Source organism: Gymnogyps californianus, chromosome 1 (genome assembly GCF_018139145.2).
Source record: "Gymnogyps californianus isolate 813 chromosome 1, ASM1813914v2, whole genome shotgun sequence".
In the NCBI taxonomy this organism is placed as follows: domain Eukaryota; kingdom Metazoa; phylum Chordata; class Aves; order Accipitriformes; family Cathartidae; genus Gymnogyps; species Gymnogyps californianus.
The window spans coordinates 178,400,008-178,415,392 of NC_059471.1; the positions used below are offsets into that span (position 1 = coordinate 178,400,008).

The following is a 15,385-nucleotide window of genomic DNA, read 5'->3' on the forward strand; positions in this document are numbered from 1 at the left end:
ATCAAATATACCATGTCATCACCCAACAAAAGAACAAATGTGTAGAACTATGGCTACCCTAGTGGCAAGCAATGGCCACTTTCCTTGAGGAATAGTCAGCTCAGAGAAATCTGTGTATAAAATTTGTATGCAGTTACACGTTAGTATTAAGGAATATGCTGAAATCTCACGAACTCCAGAATATCACCAGTTGCCCAAACCTACAAAAAAAAACCCCAAACCCCACGGGAAAATCCAACAATATGGAGGATTGTCTGTATACTGGGACAAGTATATATCAAGTAGAGCAAAACGCCTCATACTTTGCATTCACAGTAGGGCATTCAATTAAGTCAGGGAACTATTTTCCCGCTTCACGAATTAAGATGCTGATGGCTGGCTCTTCCACTTGGCTAGTTTGCCATGGTTTAGACACATTCTCATCAATCATCTCTTCTATGTACTTCCCTGAAACAATGATCTTGGCTCCTCTTTTGTTTGCTGACTGATGACGAAGTTCAGGGAGAGAAGTGCTGAGGCATTTGTTAACGTTGCAGACTTAAGACTGATTTCATATCCTAGAATTCATTTCCTGGCCACACAAAACTTTCTGGAGTTCATTTTCACAGTTAAGCAGAAAAGAGGCCTAGGAGGATTTCACAGAAGGCTGTGGTTCTTCCTACAGGAGACGAAACCTCTGTTTCTAGTAGAACAATCTTCCCAATTACTTTTTTCTTAGAAGGCCAGGAGAGCTCCTTCCTCCAGGAAAAGGTCAGTTCATACACTGGAAATGCTGATAATAACTGCAGTGACATCTACAGATAGTCCTGAGAAGCTGTTGTTATGCATGAAACCAAATTAATAACTGCAGACACCTGTCAAAACAGTGATTACATATCAAGAATGACACCAGACGAAAAAGGAGATGTTTGAAACTTCCTTCAAGTATTAGTTTTGGAGTCCTGAGACTTTCAAGGCCAGTTGGAGAAGACTCTTGGTACATGCTGCATAATACTTAGTGGAAGTCTTTAGATTCACAGATGGACAGTTTTTTCCCTTGTTAATGAAGCATATTTTTTGCTTGACAAGTGGAAAATGATGCCACCTGTGAAAAGATTAAATAGGGATTTTGAGTGGATTCTTTGTCTGTGACTGAGTTTTTTAGAAATCCTGGCTGTGGGCCAGCTCTCAAGAGGAATACTCTTAATGTTTGTTTTTTCCGATGACTGAGATCGGATCCTTAGATAATTTTGACAATGCCACAACAAATTGTTTTATGGAGGGAACATACTCATATTTCCTATGTCTCCAGAGTCCCTGGAGCACAAGTCTGTGATTCTCATTATGTGAACAAGATGTTCTTAATGTTGATACTGCCTTTTCTTTCCAGTATGCTTGCAAGTGTTAGGTGTAACACATGGAATTCCTTCTACTTTATTTATTAGCATGGGTAAATTTGCATTTTTCTTTAAAATTTCTAATCTCATGTAGCTGGGACTCTGTTCAAGCAAAGACAGATAAAGATTTGAATTATTTTCCTAGGATTAGTTTAGATAATATACAATAATACCTACATTATTTTTTACAATAACATTGTTGCAGAATGACAGATTTGTCCCTTGGTTGGCACATGTTGTTGAAAGAGAACATGAGGTGCTTATTGTGGCTGGTTGAGATGCTGGTCCATCCTTTGCTGGTGGAAGCAGTGCACCTCTGCTGAAGTTTGAGCTGTGTTCTCCCGCAGCACCTGAGCATCTGCACAATTACTGTGCCTCATGGATCTGGAAACGCTTTTCTAACACTGTTGCTGCTGCTGTGATCCTAGTTCTGGTCTTTTATTGTTAGCTGTCTTGTATTCATGTTCTTACTCTTCTGTCTCCACTTCCTTGTCTTCCAGTGCTTTCCTGAAGGAAGAGCATTAATTTTGCTACAAACATTTTTAATTATTTGAGCCTTTCTTATGTGGTTGAGTAAGGAGGTTTTCAGCAAGACCTTAACTTTCATACAGCAACCTAAACTGATGAGAGAGAAATGTCTGATTATGAGATTATTGTTCCAGTGTTTCATACAACAGTCAGAGGAAAAAAATGGTGCCCGATACTGTAAAGCTGAAACTCCTATTACAGACGATATGGATAGGAGATAGTTTGATACTTTGTGCGGCAGCAGCTTTCTTTCTGTCTAGTATATGCAGGCCACTAAGGCAGAAACCAAACATGGAGCAGCAGCAACAGCAAGGACTGTGCAAGTGGTTGGTCTCAATTCGAGATCAAGTATGACCACCAGATTACCCAGGGCTGTTCTCCTCCGTTTTGGGAACGAGGTCTGAAGCCGCATGCCCAGCTGATGCAGCATTTCTCCTGCAGCATCATTCTCTGCTTCTCTGCTGGTGTCTGCTAAGGCTTGGCCTTTATCCCCATCCATTTTTCTTGCAGGTGATCCCATCTTCTTTATGGCTTTCACTTGTATCTCTGACTGGCTCTTTTTCCTTGGCCATTCGTACCTGCAACTTCCCTGAGGACTGAGTTCCCAGATAAAACTCAGTAATGTATCTAGTGTGCCAGAGTAGTGAGCAGGTGGCATGCTGTCTGCTCTACGTAAATAACTCATCGCATGAGCCTGCAGTAAACTCTCCTTCAGCTGTTATTGCAGATAACACTACCTGTCTGTGGCATGAGTGCTTTAAGGGAGAGGTCACCTGTACTTATGTGTGATAGTACATTGCCCAGAACACCAAAGTTGTGACCACAGGTGCTACTGCTCACTATTTGGTACATAAATTAATAAAAATCTTTCTTCCATGTACCAAAATGTATAACCTTGATGTCTCTTTTTCCCTTCTGCGCTGAGGCTTTCACTAACCAGCCCATTCTTCCTTTGTAGTTATTCTCTTTCCCTTCTATGTTCAAGCCGTAGTATTTCCCTCCTCAAATAACACAATTTCACTCTTCTCCCTTATGGCCCCCAGCTCTAATATTGCTTACACTGTCTGGTGCAAATAAGCGCACGTGAAAGCATCTTCACTGCCTGTTTTCTTACCATTTCAATCTCCTCAGCCATCACACTACTTCCATCCTTTTGTATCCACTTTGAGCTCTTCAGCCCTCACAAAACTCCACCACCCTTCTTAATATCCCGTAAAACTCTGCCCCTGTTTGCATCCTGTCTCTTGAAGCCCTCTCGCCTCCCTGGCTTATGCACCCCCATATGCTATCTTTGACATGCTTCTGGTTTTTTCCTCCTAAAGATAATTAATGGCTTTCTCATCCCCATTCACTGTTGGTTCTGTCCCACCTCAATAAGACTATTCTGAAACTCACCCACCAAAATTACTTTTTCTCCACTGGCCCTTCTGGCTGAAATGACCCCATCCACTCTAGCCTCCTTATGTACGCTGAGAACCTGCACACTCCCTGCTAAAACCAATTTACATCTAGGATCATTTTACTTTCTTTTTCTTAACCTTTGTAATTTGTTACTTACCATAGGGAGTGAATTCCTGACTAAACAATTGCTTTCTCAGAGTTTTTACTTCATTGGTATTTTACCTCTTTCTTTCAGGTACTTCACAGAAATGACCTACAATCACAATCTCTGAAAAACCAAGCCCATGTAACTGTCCTGTGCTGCAGTCCCTCCTAACAGGAATGCATCCACTGTCTCACCCTTCCTTGGTGCCTGGATGATGACATGACCGTGCATAGCTGCTGCCTGTCTTTAATTCAGCTGAGCTGTAACTTCTAGTGGAGCCTGAGCAACCTGACTCTTGCCAAGTCCCATGTTCTAAGCCCCGCCTTTCATTTGCCCTTAGCATCTGCATCCTATGCATTTCATACGTGATGGTGCTACTGCCTCTCTGCCGTGTATCAGATGAACGTTGCCAGCTGTTTGGTAATCCCCTGACCCGCTTCGTCTGCCAAATAAGGGATTGGAGAGGAAATAAGGAAGCATGTGGGAGAATTTGCTGTCTCACTGGAAGCAGCAGCCTAGCGCAGCAGAACCTCATCTCTCATGTGGTGCAGTATGGTCTGAAGCCTGCTGGTAACTCATGCACGTTCATCGCCTGACCTGATGCACGCCCTTGTCACACGGTCGGAGGTGCCAGTCTCGCACGTGGCAATTGTGAGAGGTCGTCACTGAGATACGGACAGCGTGCACGGGGAGCAGGATCTGTTCATAAGGGCCTGTGAGTGAAGTTTTGGTAAAAGACTTAGTCTGTGTTGAAATTAAACATTCTTCTTTTTTTTTTTTGCTCCCTGGGCACCTAATGAGAGCATGCAATCTGTAATTTATACTTCATCAAGAATTTTGGACATCTAGGGAGGTTAATGTAAGTATTACAATAACTTGGGAAGGATTAATTGAGGATGCATGCCATTTTGTGAGGTGTTAGGTCCTGATTAAATGCTCTTTACTGTGTAGTCACATTTTATTACAACTTACATATGTTTGGAACACTGATAGAAAAGAAAGCATGTCACCTATTTACAATCACTACACATTTACATTATATTATTTACAGATAATGAATTTAGTAATATATATGAGCAGAAAATATAGCAAATATCAATATGAAACTGTACAGGGCTTAATCTCACGTCCTTTACTGCGGTTGCATTTCACTGTAATAATAAATACAGTTCTATATTTACACATTTTACTTTAAAAATCTATTAAATGAATTTTAACAATTTCAAGTTTAAAATATCTGATCAAAATATTTCAAACATGCTTATAAAAATAAGACACAAAGCCTTTAGGACTTTCTGCAAGCTAAAAAAGTTCTGATAAAAGAAGCTTTCTTTCACTAGTCTTTAGAATTATAACATTAATTTGCTTCTCAAAGCACTTTACAAACTTCTTAAATATAGCGAGCTGAAAGGAATTTCACTGACATTAAGCAGTGCGGCACAGATGGACCCCAGTTAAATTAAAGCTAAGTAAACACGGTAATAGGTATTGTGCAATGGTTGACTGATCCTCTGTTTAATCCAAAGCGGTTTCAGGCATCGTTCTCCAGCTGTATGCTGCACTGCTTCAAAAGCCACAGGAGATAAAGGATTAAGATAAGTACTCAGCTGACTTTAGCATACATAATTTCGGCATCAGTTCATTTTTTTTTCCTGAAGGATGAACATGTCAGCCAAAGTCAACTGATGCCATCTGTAACTGCAAAACTAAAAATATGCCAGTGTGAATGGACAAGAAAATCAAGGCATATCCATTGTTGGCAACAAATTCTTCATTGTGAAAATCCGTCCTTTGAGTCCCAGAAAGTTTTATATACAGTAATAGATGAACAACAGAGATCATCTGTAACTGATTACCTTAATTACTGGGCTAGCCTAACCTTGGTAATGTTAAAAAATTAGTCTCATTCACCTGGAGGTTGAGTGGCCATTAACTGAGCAGTGAGTACTGGGCTATTAAATGTTACTCCTCAGGGAGCTATTTTAAACAACAAAAAAAAGTAAATTTGTGCATTTTCGTGTCTTAAATGATCAGCTCACTCGAGCAAAAGGTGCCAGCTCTGAGAAAAGAATACTGGAATATCCCCTGATGGCTTGGCCAAGGTCAAAGACTGATATTCTAGGGAAGCAAAGGTGGCTCTGTTATCTGAGATATTTTAACAGTAGCCTTGGCAAAGACCTCAAGTCTATTCTCTCTAACTGGGATGCTTCTCATGTGTAAACATACATGCCTTGATTCAGCAAAGTATCAACAGATTTAAAGCCAGAGAGGAACTCCGTGTTAATCTAATCTAACCTTTTCCTAAACTAAAGCCATCAGAAGTCCCTGAATTCCAATAGCTGCTCCAATACCTTTTTTGGCAATATATCCAATTTGAATTTAGAGATTTTTTGTGAACAGATAGTTCCACTAGCTAATGACCATCACTGTCAACAATTTGCACCTTTATTTCTATGCTGCATATCCTTAATGTCAACTTCTAGTTGATCTTACCAGATGCTTCTCCTCTTGCATGAGTAGTCCTCCGCTCTCAAACTTGTTTCCCAGAAGCAGCTGCTTATAAACTGCGATCAAATCACTTCTTTCTTAAGCTGCTTTAAATTTATGATATTCATATCCTTTTCAATTTCACAATGTTCTTTACAGCATGTGAATGCAAGAACTGTTTGAAATATCCCAGTAGTGCTCGCATCAGCGCTACGAACACAGATCACACAACCTCTTCACTCCTACTTGATATTGCCTTGGCTAAGGATATTGGTTATCCTTAGGTAGAAGGACACAATGGCCTCTAAATCTTCAACTGACTAGTGACCATGAACTAGAAACTTTCTAGAATGACTGTTTCACAGGATAGAGATTATGCCATGAGTAGGACTACAGTTTTTGTTCCTAGACAAATTACCTTAAATGAATGTTTCTATGTGAGTGCCTTTTGTGTCCTTTAGTTGCCCTCAGCATGCCAGTCTTTTTGTATTGATGACTTTCTATGTAGTATTTTCCACCCTCAAATTCTATGAGTCATCTTCCAATTTCATCAGCAGTAATTCTGAGAGTAATTCTACTGGCATGGTAGCAATTCAGGACCAAACTGTGCAGAACCTCACTAGAAAAATATCCATGTGACAATGGCTTGCCATTTACAATTACATTTTAAGCGCTTAACAGGATCTTGATTAACTTCTTCCACACCATGTTAATTTTGTAGGTTTAGCTGACAATTAAAAATGCTTTGTCAAGTCAGATGACTTCTAAAAACCAAACTCAATGCCAGTTAAACTATTAAATCAGCTTTATCAAACATGGAACTTCATCAAAGTCTATTCTGCAGGAACCTTTAGGACTTGAACAGGACTACTCTTCCTTTTAGATACCTTGCTGAATGAGGGCCATACACAGATGCTTATAAAAACAATCATGGCACTGAAAAGCTATTATTAAAACCAAATTACAATAAACAGGAAAAAAAACTCCAACCTCTGAAAACAAACTGTATCAGGTGATGCTTTGAAAAAAAAGCTTACCAATTTAACGTGCTATTTTTGCTCTTGACCAACTGATGCCCTTTCTGAGTAGTGCTACTTTAAAAGAGAGCAGCTGATACAACTGCACGAACTGCAGCAGCTTTCAGTTTCTCTCTTCATCCCAGCATTTCGGAAGCAGGCTGAGAAGGCTCAAGTATTAGATTTTCAGCCTGCTGCAAGTTTTGTCATTGTCTGCTTTCTGATGTGTGTAACAGTAATTCAGAGGCACTCCCTAGCTTGTATGCACACATCCATACTTACTTTCGGGATTAAAAATTTTGTAAACATAGATATTTTCTGTACTGCCACTGAAACTAGCGACATGGAACAAATGCGACTGATGAAAGATTGCAGCTTTCTGTCATCTGATAAGATGATGGCATTAGTGAATTGCTGGTAGGCATATCATATGATATGCTGGCACTTGTGAAGGTTACCAATGCTTGTGTTGAGTCACAAGATTGTTTTTCTATGTCTTCTGAATTCACAGAGATCAGACTAGCATGTTTTGATCTCCTCCATAACAAAGTTTGCTTTCGCAGACTTCCCAAGTCCTCCTTAAAGTGTGGATTGAAAAGTATATAAAGGAGTGGGTTTAGACATGCAGGCAGTGGGACAATCACTAGCAGTATTGACTTAATCACTTCTGGGCTGATAAAAGTGAGGTTTAGTAAGGAGGAAAAAGATAAGAAGGCCACAGGGCAATAAAGAATGCAATTAGTAAAAAGTAGCAAGGCTATATGTTTGACCATAGAGCAATCCCAAATGTTGTCTAGTTCTCCCTTCTCTAAACTACAGTAGAGCTTTGTATAAGCAATAGTCATTACCAGAAAACAAAGGGAGTTCAGCAATACCAGTGCTACCATGTAGCCCATAGCAGTGGGTTCTCCAAATGGTAGTGGTAAACAAAGCGGAGAAACCCCATACTCACTCCCAGTGAGGAGTGGTATCACTGCAATGATTAGTGCCACCATAAAGCAAAAGAAAATGGCAATTTTTACACTAGCAATGGAGGATTTTGTTTCAAACTTTGTAGCGTGCTTTACAGAGAATGCACGCTCAAGTGCAGCTAGGGTAAGGAGGAAAATGGAAGCCTCTGAAGCAAATATAGAGAGAAGGCCAGTTATTTGGCAACCAGTTCCACTTTCCCACCATGCTCCGTACTGAGCAAAGCTACCAAAAGTTGAGGCATCCACGCTAGCCAGTACTCCGCTGGCCAGACCCATCAAGGCATTTACAATAGCTATTAAACCAATCAAAAGTTTTATGGAGGACATATACAATGGAGATCTGAACACTGTAGCAGACACCAGTGCATTGCAAATAAAGGTCAAACCCACTATGGTCCACACTCCAATTCTGATCAGCCAGCTACCAAACAGATGGTCACATGGTTTGAAGGGACCTGAAATGACAAAATAAAAAGGGCAAGGGAAACCCATGTAAACTAAAAAATAATTTTGTACTTTCTAAGACATTAAATTTCATGCTTTTTGCAGGTTCTCAGCACAGCCAAGCAGTGAATTTCAGTCCAAAAGGGGAGCTGGAAATTTGCTCTTCCTTTGGAGTAATCTGAGACCTTGATAACATGCTGCTAAATGCACATTGCATGTTGGATTACTGGTGCACATGAGCCTTTGTCCCTCAACCCAAATAGTCTATGGGTTTCTTTTTGTGCCTAGCAGTACAAGTGCAATGCGAATGTCCAGTCTGTAGTTTCAAGAAATGCTGTGATGTTTGTCAGTGTGTGAAAAAAGCTGAAAAAGATACCTCTCACTAAACTAGGACAGGATGCTAATGAGTCCTGGTGAAGTGTGATGTAATGGATATGGACAGATGCACTTTGGCTACCTTATAACGTGATGTCACACAGTCCAAGAAAATTGAGGCTGTCTTTGCATTTGGAAGTGCTGCCTTTTTGGAGGGGCTTCTGATGACCTGTGGCTGAAGTCAGGTCATTATGATTGAAGCCTGCTGTGTATTCTCATCGAATTGAGGTGCATATGCTGTGCAGTTGAAGCTGAATGCTCTACAATCTGAGAAACATTATTTATCTTGGTACAAGCCAGCTATGCTCTCTCAAAGCAAGTCCTTCACAGTGGTCTGTGCTTCTCCATGAAGACACAAACCCCGCAGCTGAGATGCGCTCCATATGACTACAGCTGTTGCCATCAAGTAGGCATAAGCATCTATTGTGTCAGTTTGCAAGTTTTTCTAAGATACCATTTGAAAGATCAGCACGGAAGCTAAATTTCCTTGAGTCTGGTGATAACTTACCTTGAAGACAGCGACATTTTGGTGATCTCAGTAGTTATATTTAGGCCATAGGAGAATATGTGATGGTCAAATGGTTCTAAATTCTTTGCTTCCTGCCTTTTCTATTCCTCTTTACATAACTTTTAAAAATTTATTATTATTTGCTGTTACAAACAAGAATCTTGGCTCGGAATGAATGTTGAAGTACTAGTTGTCACTTGGGGTTTTTTGTTCATGTTTCACAATGAAAGAATGGCTAGGGAAAATGTTTGCTGAATCAAGCAAGCAAAACTTATGACCACAGCTGTTAAAGCTAGAAGCGACCTTCCAGAGACATGTTCCTTTCCCTGCCTTAAAGGAAACTTTCAGTGGAATTGGTGGCCTGTAGCTTTGCAATTCAATCAATGTATTTCTTTTTCCTTTCTGCCACACTGCGAAGCCAGGGATGCACTATTCTATAAAGAAAATGACAGTGCTGGGGGCCCTTTGTGATGGACTGTGTACATCAATACAGTAGTGTTTGGTATTTCCTAGACATTAAATTAAACTGTGTGTTGTTCAAGAAGCTCAAGTGTAGAATAACTCAGTGAGGTTCAGAAGAATTACTTTAGCTTTTCAAAAGATTCTGTTCCCCTTTATCATCTGTGTCTTGGTAGAACAGAGTCTTTGCTCTCTCATTCCCTTGATAAGGGGATCAATTCCTGTGAAAAGGGGCCCAGGCTGAGGATCTGCTTGAGGACTGGGTAAAACTTTTGTTACGCTCATAGATGAGTTTAGTAGCCGAATAGTTTTCTGGACTTCAATGCAAAAATTTATATTATTGTGTAATGTATTTGTATTAATCTCACCAAATTATTGCAAAACATCATGTTACTGTCCTAGTATCAGATTCAGAGTTCTGCATCTAGAATATCTGGTAATACTGTGCTTGGATTCCTATCTGTCTGGCAGTTTCGTACCTGGAGAAGGTGAGCATTGCACTGAATGATGAGCTTTCAAATCTTCTTCAAAGTCAAGAAAAAAATCTTCAAAGTCACGCTCATCTGTGGGGGAGAAAATACCCAGATTTGATACTGCAATTTTCAGGAAAACTCCTTTGAGTACAAATTGCAAAAATGTCTGTGGTATTTAAGGCCTGGTCTTGTCCCTCTGCCTGCCAAACTCTGAGCAGAAGCAGACGTATGCCTACTTGGTTTTGAATTACTGTACTCAGGATTATTTAAAAAGTTGGCACCATCACTTCTCTGAAAATAATCACTTACATGTACATTCTCTGTTACCCAATTTGCAGTGTGACGACTGCCTAGGAAGGAGTTTAAAATATGAATTCTGCTGTTGTGCCAGGCTATTAAGAATTAACCCAAGTTTTTCTGTGTTTCTTATGTCATCGCTCTACCACGTATTCTTGGCTCTATTCTTGCTGGGGCTAGCCCTGAACTCTGAGACTTACTGGTTTGCAGGAGCGGAGATAGCACAGAAAGCAGCAGGATGGTATAACATGTATGTGTGCACCTACATAACAGGTAACAGGTACCTGGTCAAGTAACACACCTTGTGCTGAAGGGGAAGAAAAATACAGTAGTCTTCTGTCCTGGAGAGCAGATGCACTCTCCAGGAAGTGCCGGGAAAAAATACCGGCAGCTATGCCAAAGTAGCCACATAAGCTCTGTGACTCATCCTGAAGCATGTGGACAGCAGGAGAGCCAAGGATGCGTTGCTACTTCCAAGGCTGGCAAGAAAGTAGTTCTTTGCTGGCCTGCTCCTGTATGGGATTACATACTAGCACTACTTCCCTGACTCTCACATAAAGGGAAGATTTCACTTCCCACATTATTATAGTTATTATTTGGACGGAAAGATGAGCGAGTGAGATTTTTGAACTCTGAAAAAATGAGTTTGCTAAGCATAGGAATGCTTGAATAACATATTATCAGGCAAGAGAGAGGGAGAGGCTGCCTCTGTGACTGTAAGAGACTATTGGATTTGTTTAACATCACAGGCTGCTCACAGCCTTCAGGTAGATTTAAAAGCCGAAAGATGACGATTACCTTGAATTTGTAACAATCCAGCATCCTTCCTGTGAAGATCGTCAATGCTGCTATTCTCATCTTTGTTCCATTGGCTGGAGATTTTGTAGTGGCTCTCACAAGCTCCAAAGGCACAGCACTGATAAGCATAAGGCATTTCCATGACCCTGTAGAAGAATAAGGAAGCATGCCACAATACTGGTTTAGCACCAGTTACTGGATTGTACTGCTCCTCTACTGTTAGCACAAAGGAACTTGTTTAAATAACCATGACTGAAAGTAAAAATATCTATGGGTAAAAATCAGTCATGATAATACAAAATGAGGACTCACAAATAAAATTCAACATCAGAAATGCAGATGATTTCTAGGCTGATTTTAGTGAAGGCACAATGAAATTTACTTACGCATTTTCATAGGAGATACGAAAGTGGGAGATATGTGCCTTGCCGCTGAATGTTACTCTTAGAGCTGTATTTCTATTTTATGATTTTGAATGATTTTACAGTGTAACTCAACAGTTTCTCCATGTTACTTTGTTAATGGTTTCTTTTAAAAAAGCAGATCCAAAGATCACAACTGCAGGCAAAATCAAAACATCACTTCCCATATGGAATTTCTCCAGTTTTGGGAGAATGAGATCTTTTGGAATTCAAACTTTATCCACCTCTTTCCACATCCAACTCTTTTCACATTAAGATGGCAAAAAGGAGATTGTCTTTTGTGCACAGATCAAGAAAGCAGTGTTCTAAACCAAAAGGTGAATGAATCAGAAAGGCACTGTGTACGAAAACAGATGTCACTGAGGAAAAGGTTTTACTTTATTAATTGTCTTAGAAATGAGCACAGTCATTGCAGGACACTGGGTGCTCATTCCTAACTAACTCTTTTAAGATCATTGGTATTCCTAACACATAACTGAGTATAGGTCAGTGAGTTTCAATGATTTTGAGGGTTTCTTTTGTCAGAAAATTGCTCATTTCCAGTATGTTTTGAATTTAATTCCTTTGGGCATGTGCAAATTCTGGGGTAGCATGGAAGAACTACATACATTCAAGTTCTGTAGACTACTTCTTCTATTCCTTAGATATATTTTATGCTTTGAACGCGGAGGTATTTAATTTGCACAGTTCACCAATAGTACATACTAAACCCTAACAACTCACCTTAATTCCAAAAGCCCAATAAACCAAAAAATTCAAAGATAAAGAGGTGATTAGAAGTTATTCTGACTTAACTTAAAAGGAATAAAATAGAACTAGATCCTCCTATCAGATTACTTTCAACAGGTTAATCATGTAAATTAACATAATGAGCGTTCCAAGCAACCTCTAACCTGGGAAATCTGCAAAGAAATCAGTCTGAATCAGGCCCAGTGCCAACAGGACTTAAACTTGTGCGCTAGCCAAAAGCTTGGTACGAAGAGGAACAAATGGAACCCTAAGCTCCAGAGTGATTTTTAAATTAGTGCATTTGGGGGCATTTAGATTCTATATACTTACATTTCTGTTGGGAATTAGTAACAATAATCTGTACCCTTGTACCCAAACCAAAAAGCTACATAAGGTATTTTTAAGGTACTCCAATAAAAGTTCAAGATAACCAAGATCTAACTATCAAGCAACCTCATGCCAGCAGATTTAAATATTTAATTTCTAACTCATTTCTGTGCATGCCATCTTTTAAAATAAGATTATCTTGATTAAACATTTTTGAACACATTTCTCAGAAGCCCTTCTTAAATAAACTATTATTAAATCCATAGATTACTAGACTAACCCATAGCTAGTCACTCGGGCTAAAAACAATCCCAATCCCTAACTAGAAATGTCCCTTTTCTGAAAAAAATCCCCACAAACAACAACAACAAAAACTTATCAAAAGAAACACTGACAGTTCTGCAAGGTGATCACTGCAACTTGTGGCTTCAGACCTTTTGGAAGACATTGAGACAGCTGGGGAAACGAACAGCTAGTGGATATTTCAGGCTCAAGGAACTAACAGAAATGTATTCTCTGGTTATTCAAACAGCTCTCTGTGTTTAATAATGACAGATTTCCAGATGCTGTTGCACTTCTACCAGCCTGCTGGCCTGTCATACACTGGAAATGTGGACCTCTCACATTCTACGGGTCCACTACTTCGATGCCAAAAAACCCCACTGCTTTTAAATTATCTTTAAAGACCAAGACTCCCATTTCTTATCCTCTCTGTAGGTCTTTCTAGCATCCTTTCTTAAATCTGAACAGTTTTGGGTTTTTTTCCCCTGGGTTAGTAGGCTGTACATACAGGCCTCAAATTGGCAAATGTTTCTGAATCTGTGTGCAAAGCGTAACTGCACAGAATGACTGGGACCCAGAACAGAGAGGACGAAACATACTTTGCAATGGAGAGAAATTAGTATCAGCTCTTCTTGGTGACAGAGGAATTTCTTTCTTGCAAAAGCTACATTTAACAAAAAAACAAAAAAAAGGAAGCAACTCTCAGCCATACAGTGCTGGAAGCAGTCCTTTTTATGGCTGGTGCTTATTTGATGTGGGTGATTAGATTTGGACTTTGTCAAATTAAACTCTTTTAGAAACATTGGCTGAATTTATTTTTATATACTGCTTATCTTACTGATGATATCTGTATCCTTGATAATTTTTTTCCTGCAGCAAGGAATGCCTCTTTTTTCTGTTTTTAGATTAAGCAGCAGAGAACACAAGGTCGTTTTCCACCTCACAAAGGTGTGTGGTTGATGGTGAACGGAAAGGCACAGTTATGACGAATGGAGCAAATCACTGAGTTCTTTACAGCGCTGAATCAAAGCATCAGATAAAGAAGGAAGGAGTGGCTGGCAGCCTGACTTTACTTCCTCAAAGCTTGCCATAACAGGCTGGGCTGAGCTCTGTAGAGCGTTCTCGTGCCATTGCTGAAGGTGGGGCAGAGGATGCTCAGCTCTTTGATGTGTCTGTGTATTGAACAGCAATGACCCATTTAGATGAGCAGGAAGCTTTTATACAGGAATTTGTCTTTAATGTTGTAACCAGTGTCTAGTTCCAACAATTACAAAGGGTGAAATTTCATTTTGTTTTAGATCTCTGTTCAAGTTTGGTGCTTCATGCATTGTCTGTGCAGTGATCCTGTGTGAAGTCCTGGCCTCATTTTGATTTATGGTAAAAGTCCTGCAGACTCCAGGTCAGGATTTTACCCCATTCTCTCCTGACTGGATATAACTTGTTCTTACAGATGTTAATTAACTCTAGATATATTAATCATACTTTTTATACCTTTTTTTAAGACTTAAGCTATTGCCTGACACATCCTTGTTAACTACTTAGCCAGACTAAATACACTGTCGTTGCACATGAGCAATGTACGTAATTTTACTGGTGGAAAAATCATATAAAGTACAATTTTGACAAAAGAACTAAAAAATCTTAGTTGTACATAATTCAGTTGAATAGTAGATTATTCTAGGACTACTACAGCACCTCTTATGCCTCTAGGCCATGGTATATACATCACTATATATTTGCTAGGTTGGAGTAATCCATTTTCTTGTGTTACATTCTTTTAAAGAACCTTCAGGTATTTTAGAATTGTCACCTGCCTCAACATGTTGGCAAAGTCAGTGAGAGAAGAAAAACTATGGCAGAAGCTCAGCCTCAACCATTCATGATTTCATATGGTACTTGCTTCTTGACCTCTGAGACCCATCTCAAGGTCTCTAGTGTAAGAGAGGCGTAAGGCCTCTAGTACTTCGAATGTTTATGTTATAAAGTAGTTTCATAGACTGTGATGAAGTCACTGCCCAATCTCCTCTGTGACAAAGTACAAATATTGGGTTTATTAAGATTTTAAGGCATTGTTTCCTAACCTTGGAACCATTTTTTGCAGCTCTTCTCTCAGTTTATATTAACATGTCATCATAGAATTGTTCTAGTGTGGATCCCTCCAGTGCTGTATGCAGAGGTTTAATCAGCTCCACACTTCTACTCATGACTCCCTTATTGATAACTCCAAACACTCCAGTCCTTTTCATTAGTAGTAACGTCTCCTTGAGTTGTCTGCCTGCTAAGACTCATGGGACTTTTCCAGTGTAAAAGGCAAATCTAGTGAAGACATAAGATGGAGTCTCTATCC

General features: G+C 39.7%; 1 protein-coding gene across 1 annotated transcript in view; it reads right to left on the bottom strand.

Moving 5' to 3' along the window:
• Positions 1–7,243: 7,243 nt before the first annotated feature.
• Positions 7,244–15,385, bottom strand: part of LGR5 (leucine rich repeat containing G protein-coupled receptor 5) — a 96,289-nt gene continuing 88,147 nt past the window's right edge. Inside the window, exons 16-18 of the mRNA XM_050897227.1 lie at positions 11,279–11,424; positions 10,190–10,273; positions 7,244–8,379 (exon numbers count right to left, since the gene is read on the bottom strand). Of these exons, the coding sequence (XP_050753184.1) occupies positions 7,289–8,379; positions 10,190–10,273; positions 11,279–11,424 (1,321 nt within the window). The 3' untranslated portion in view covers positions 7,244–7,288. The remainder of the gene's footprint in view (positions 8,380–10,189; positions 10,274–11,278; positions 11,425–15,385) is intronic.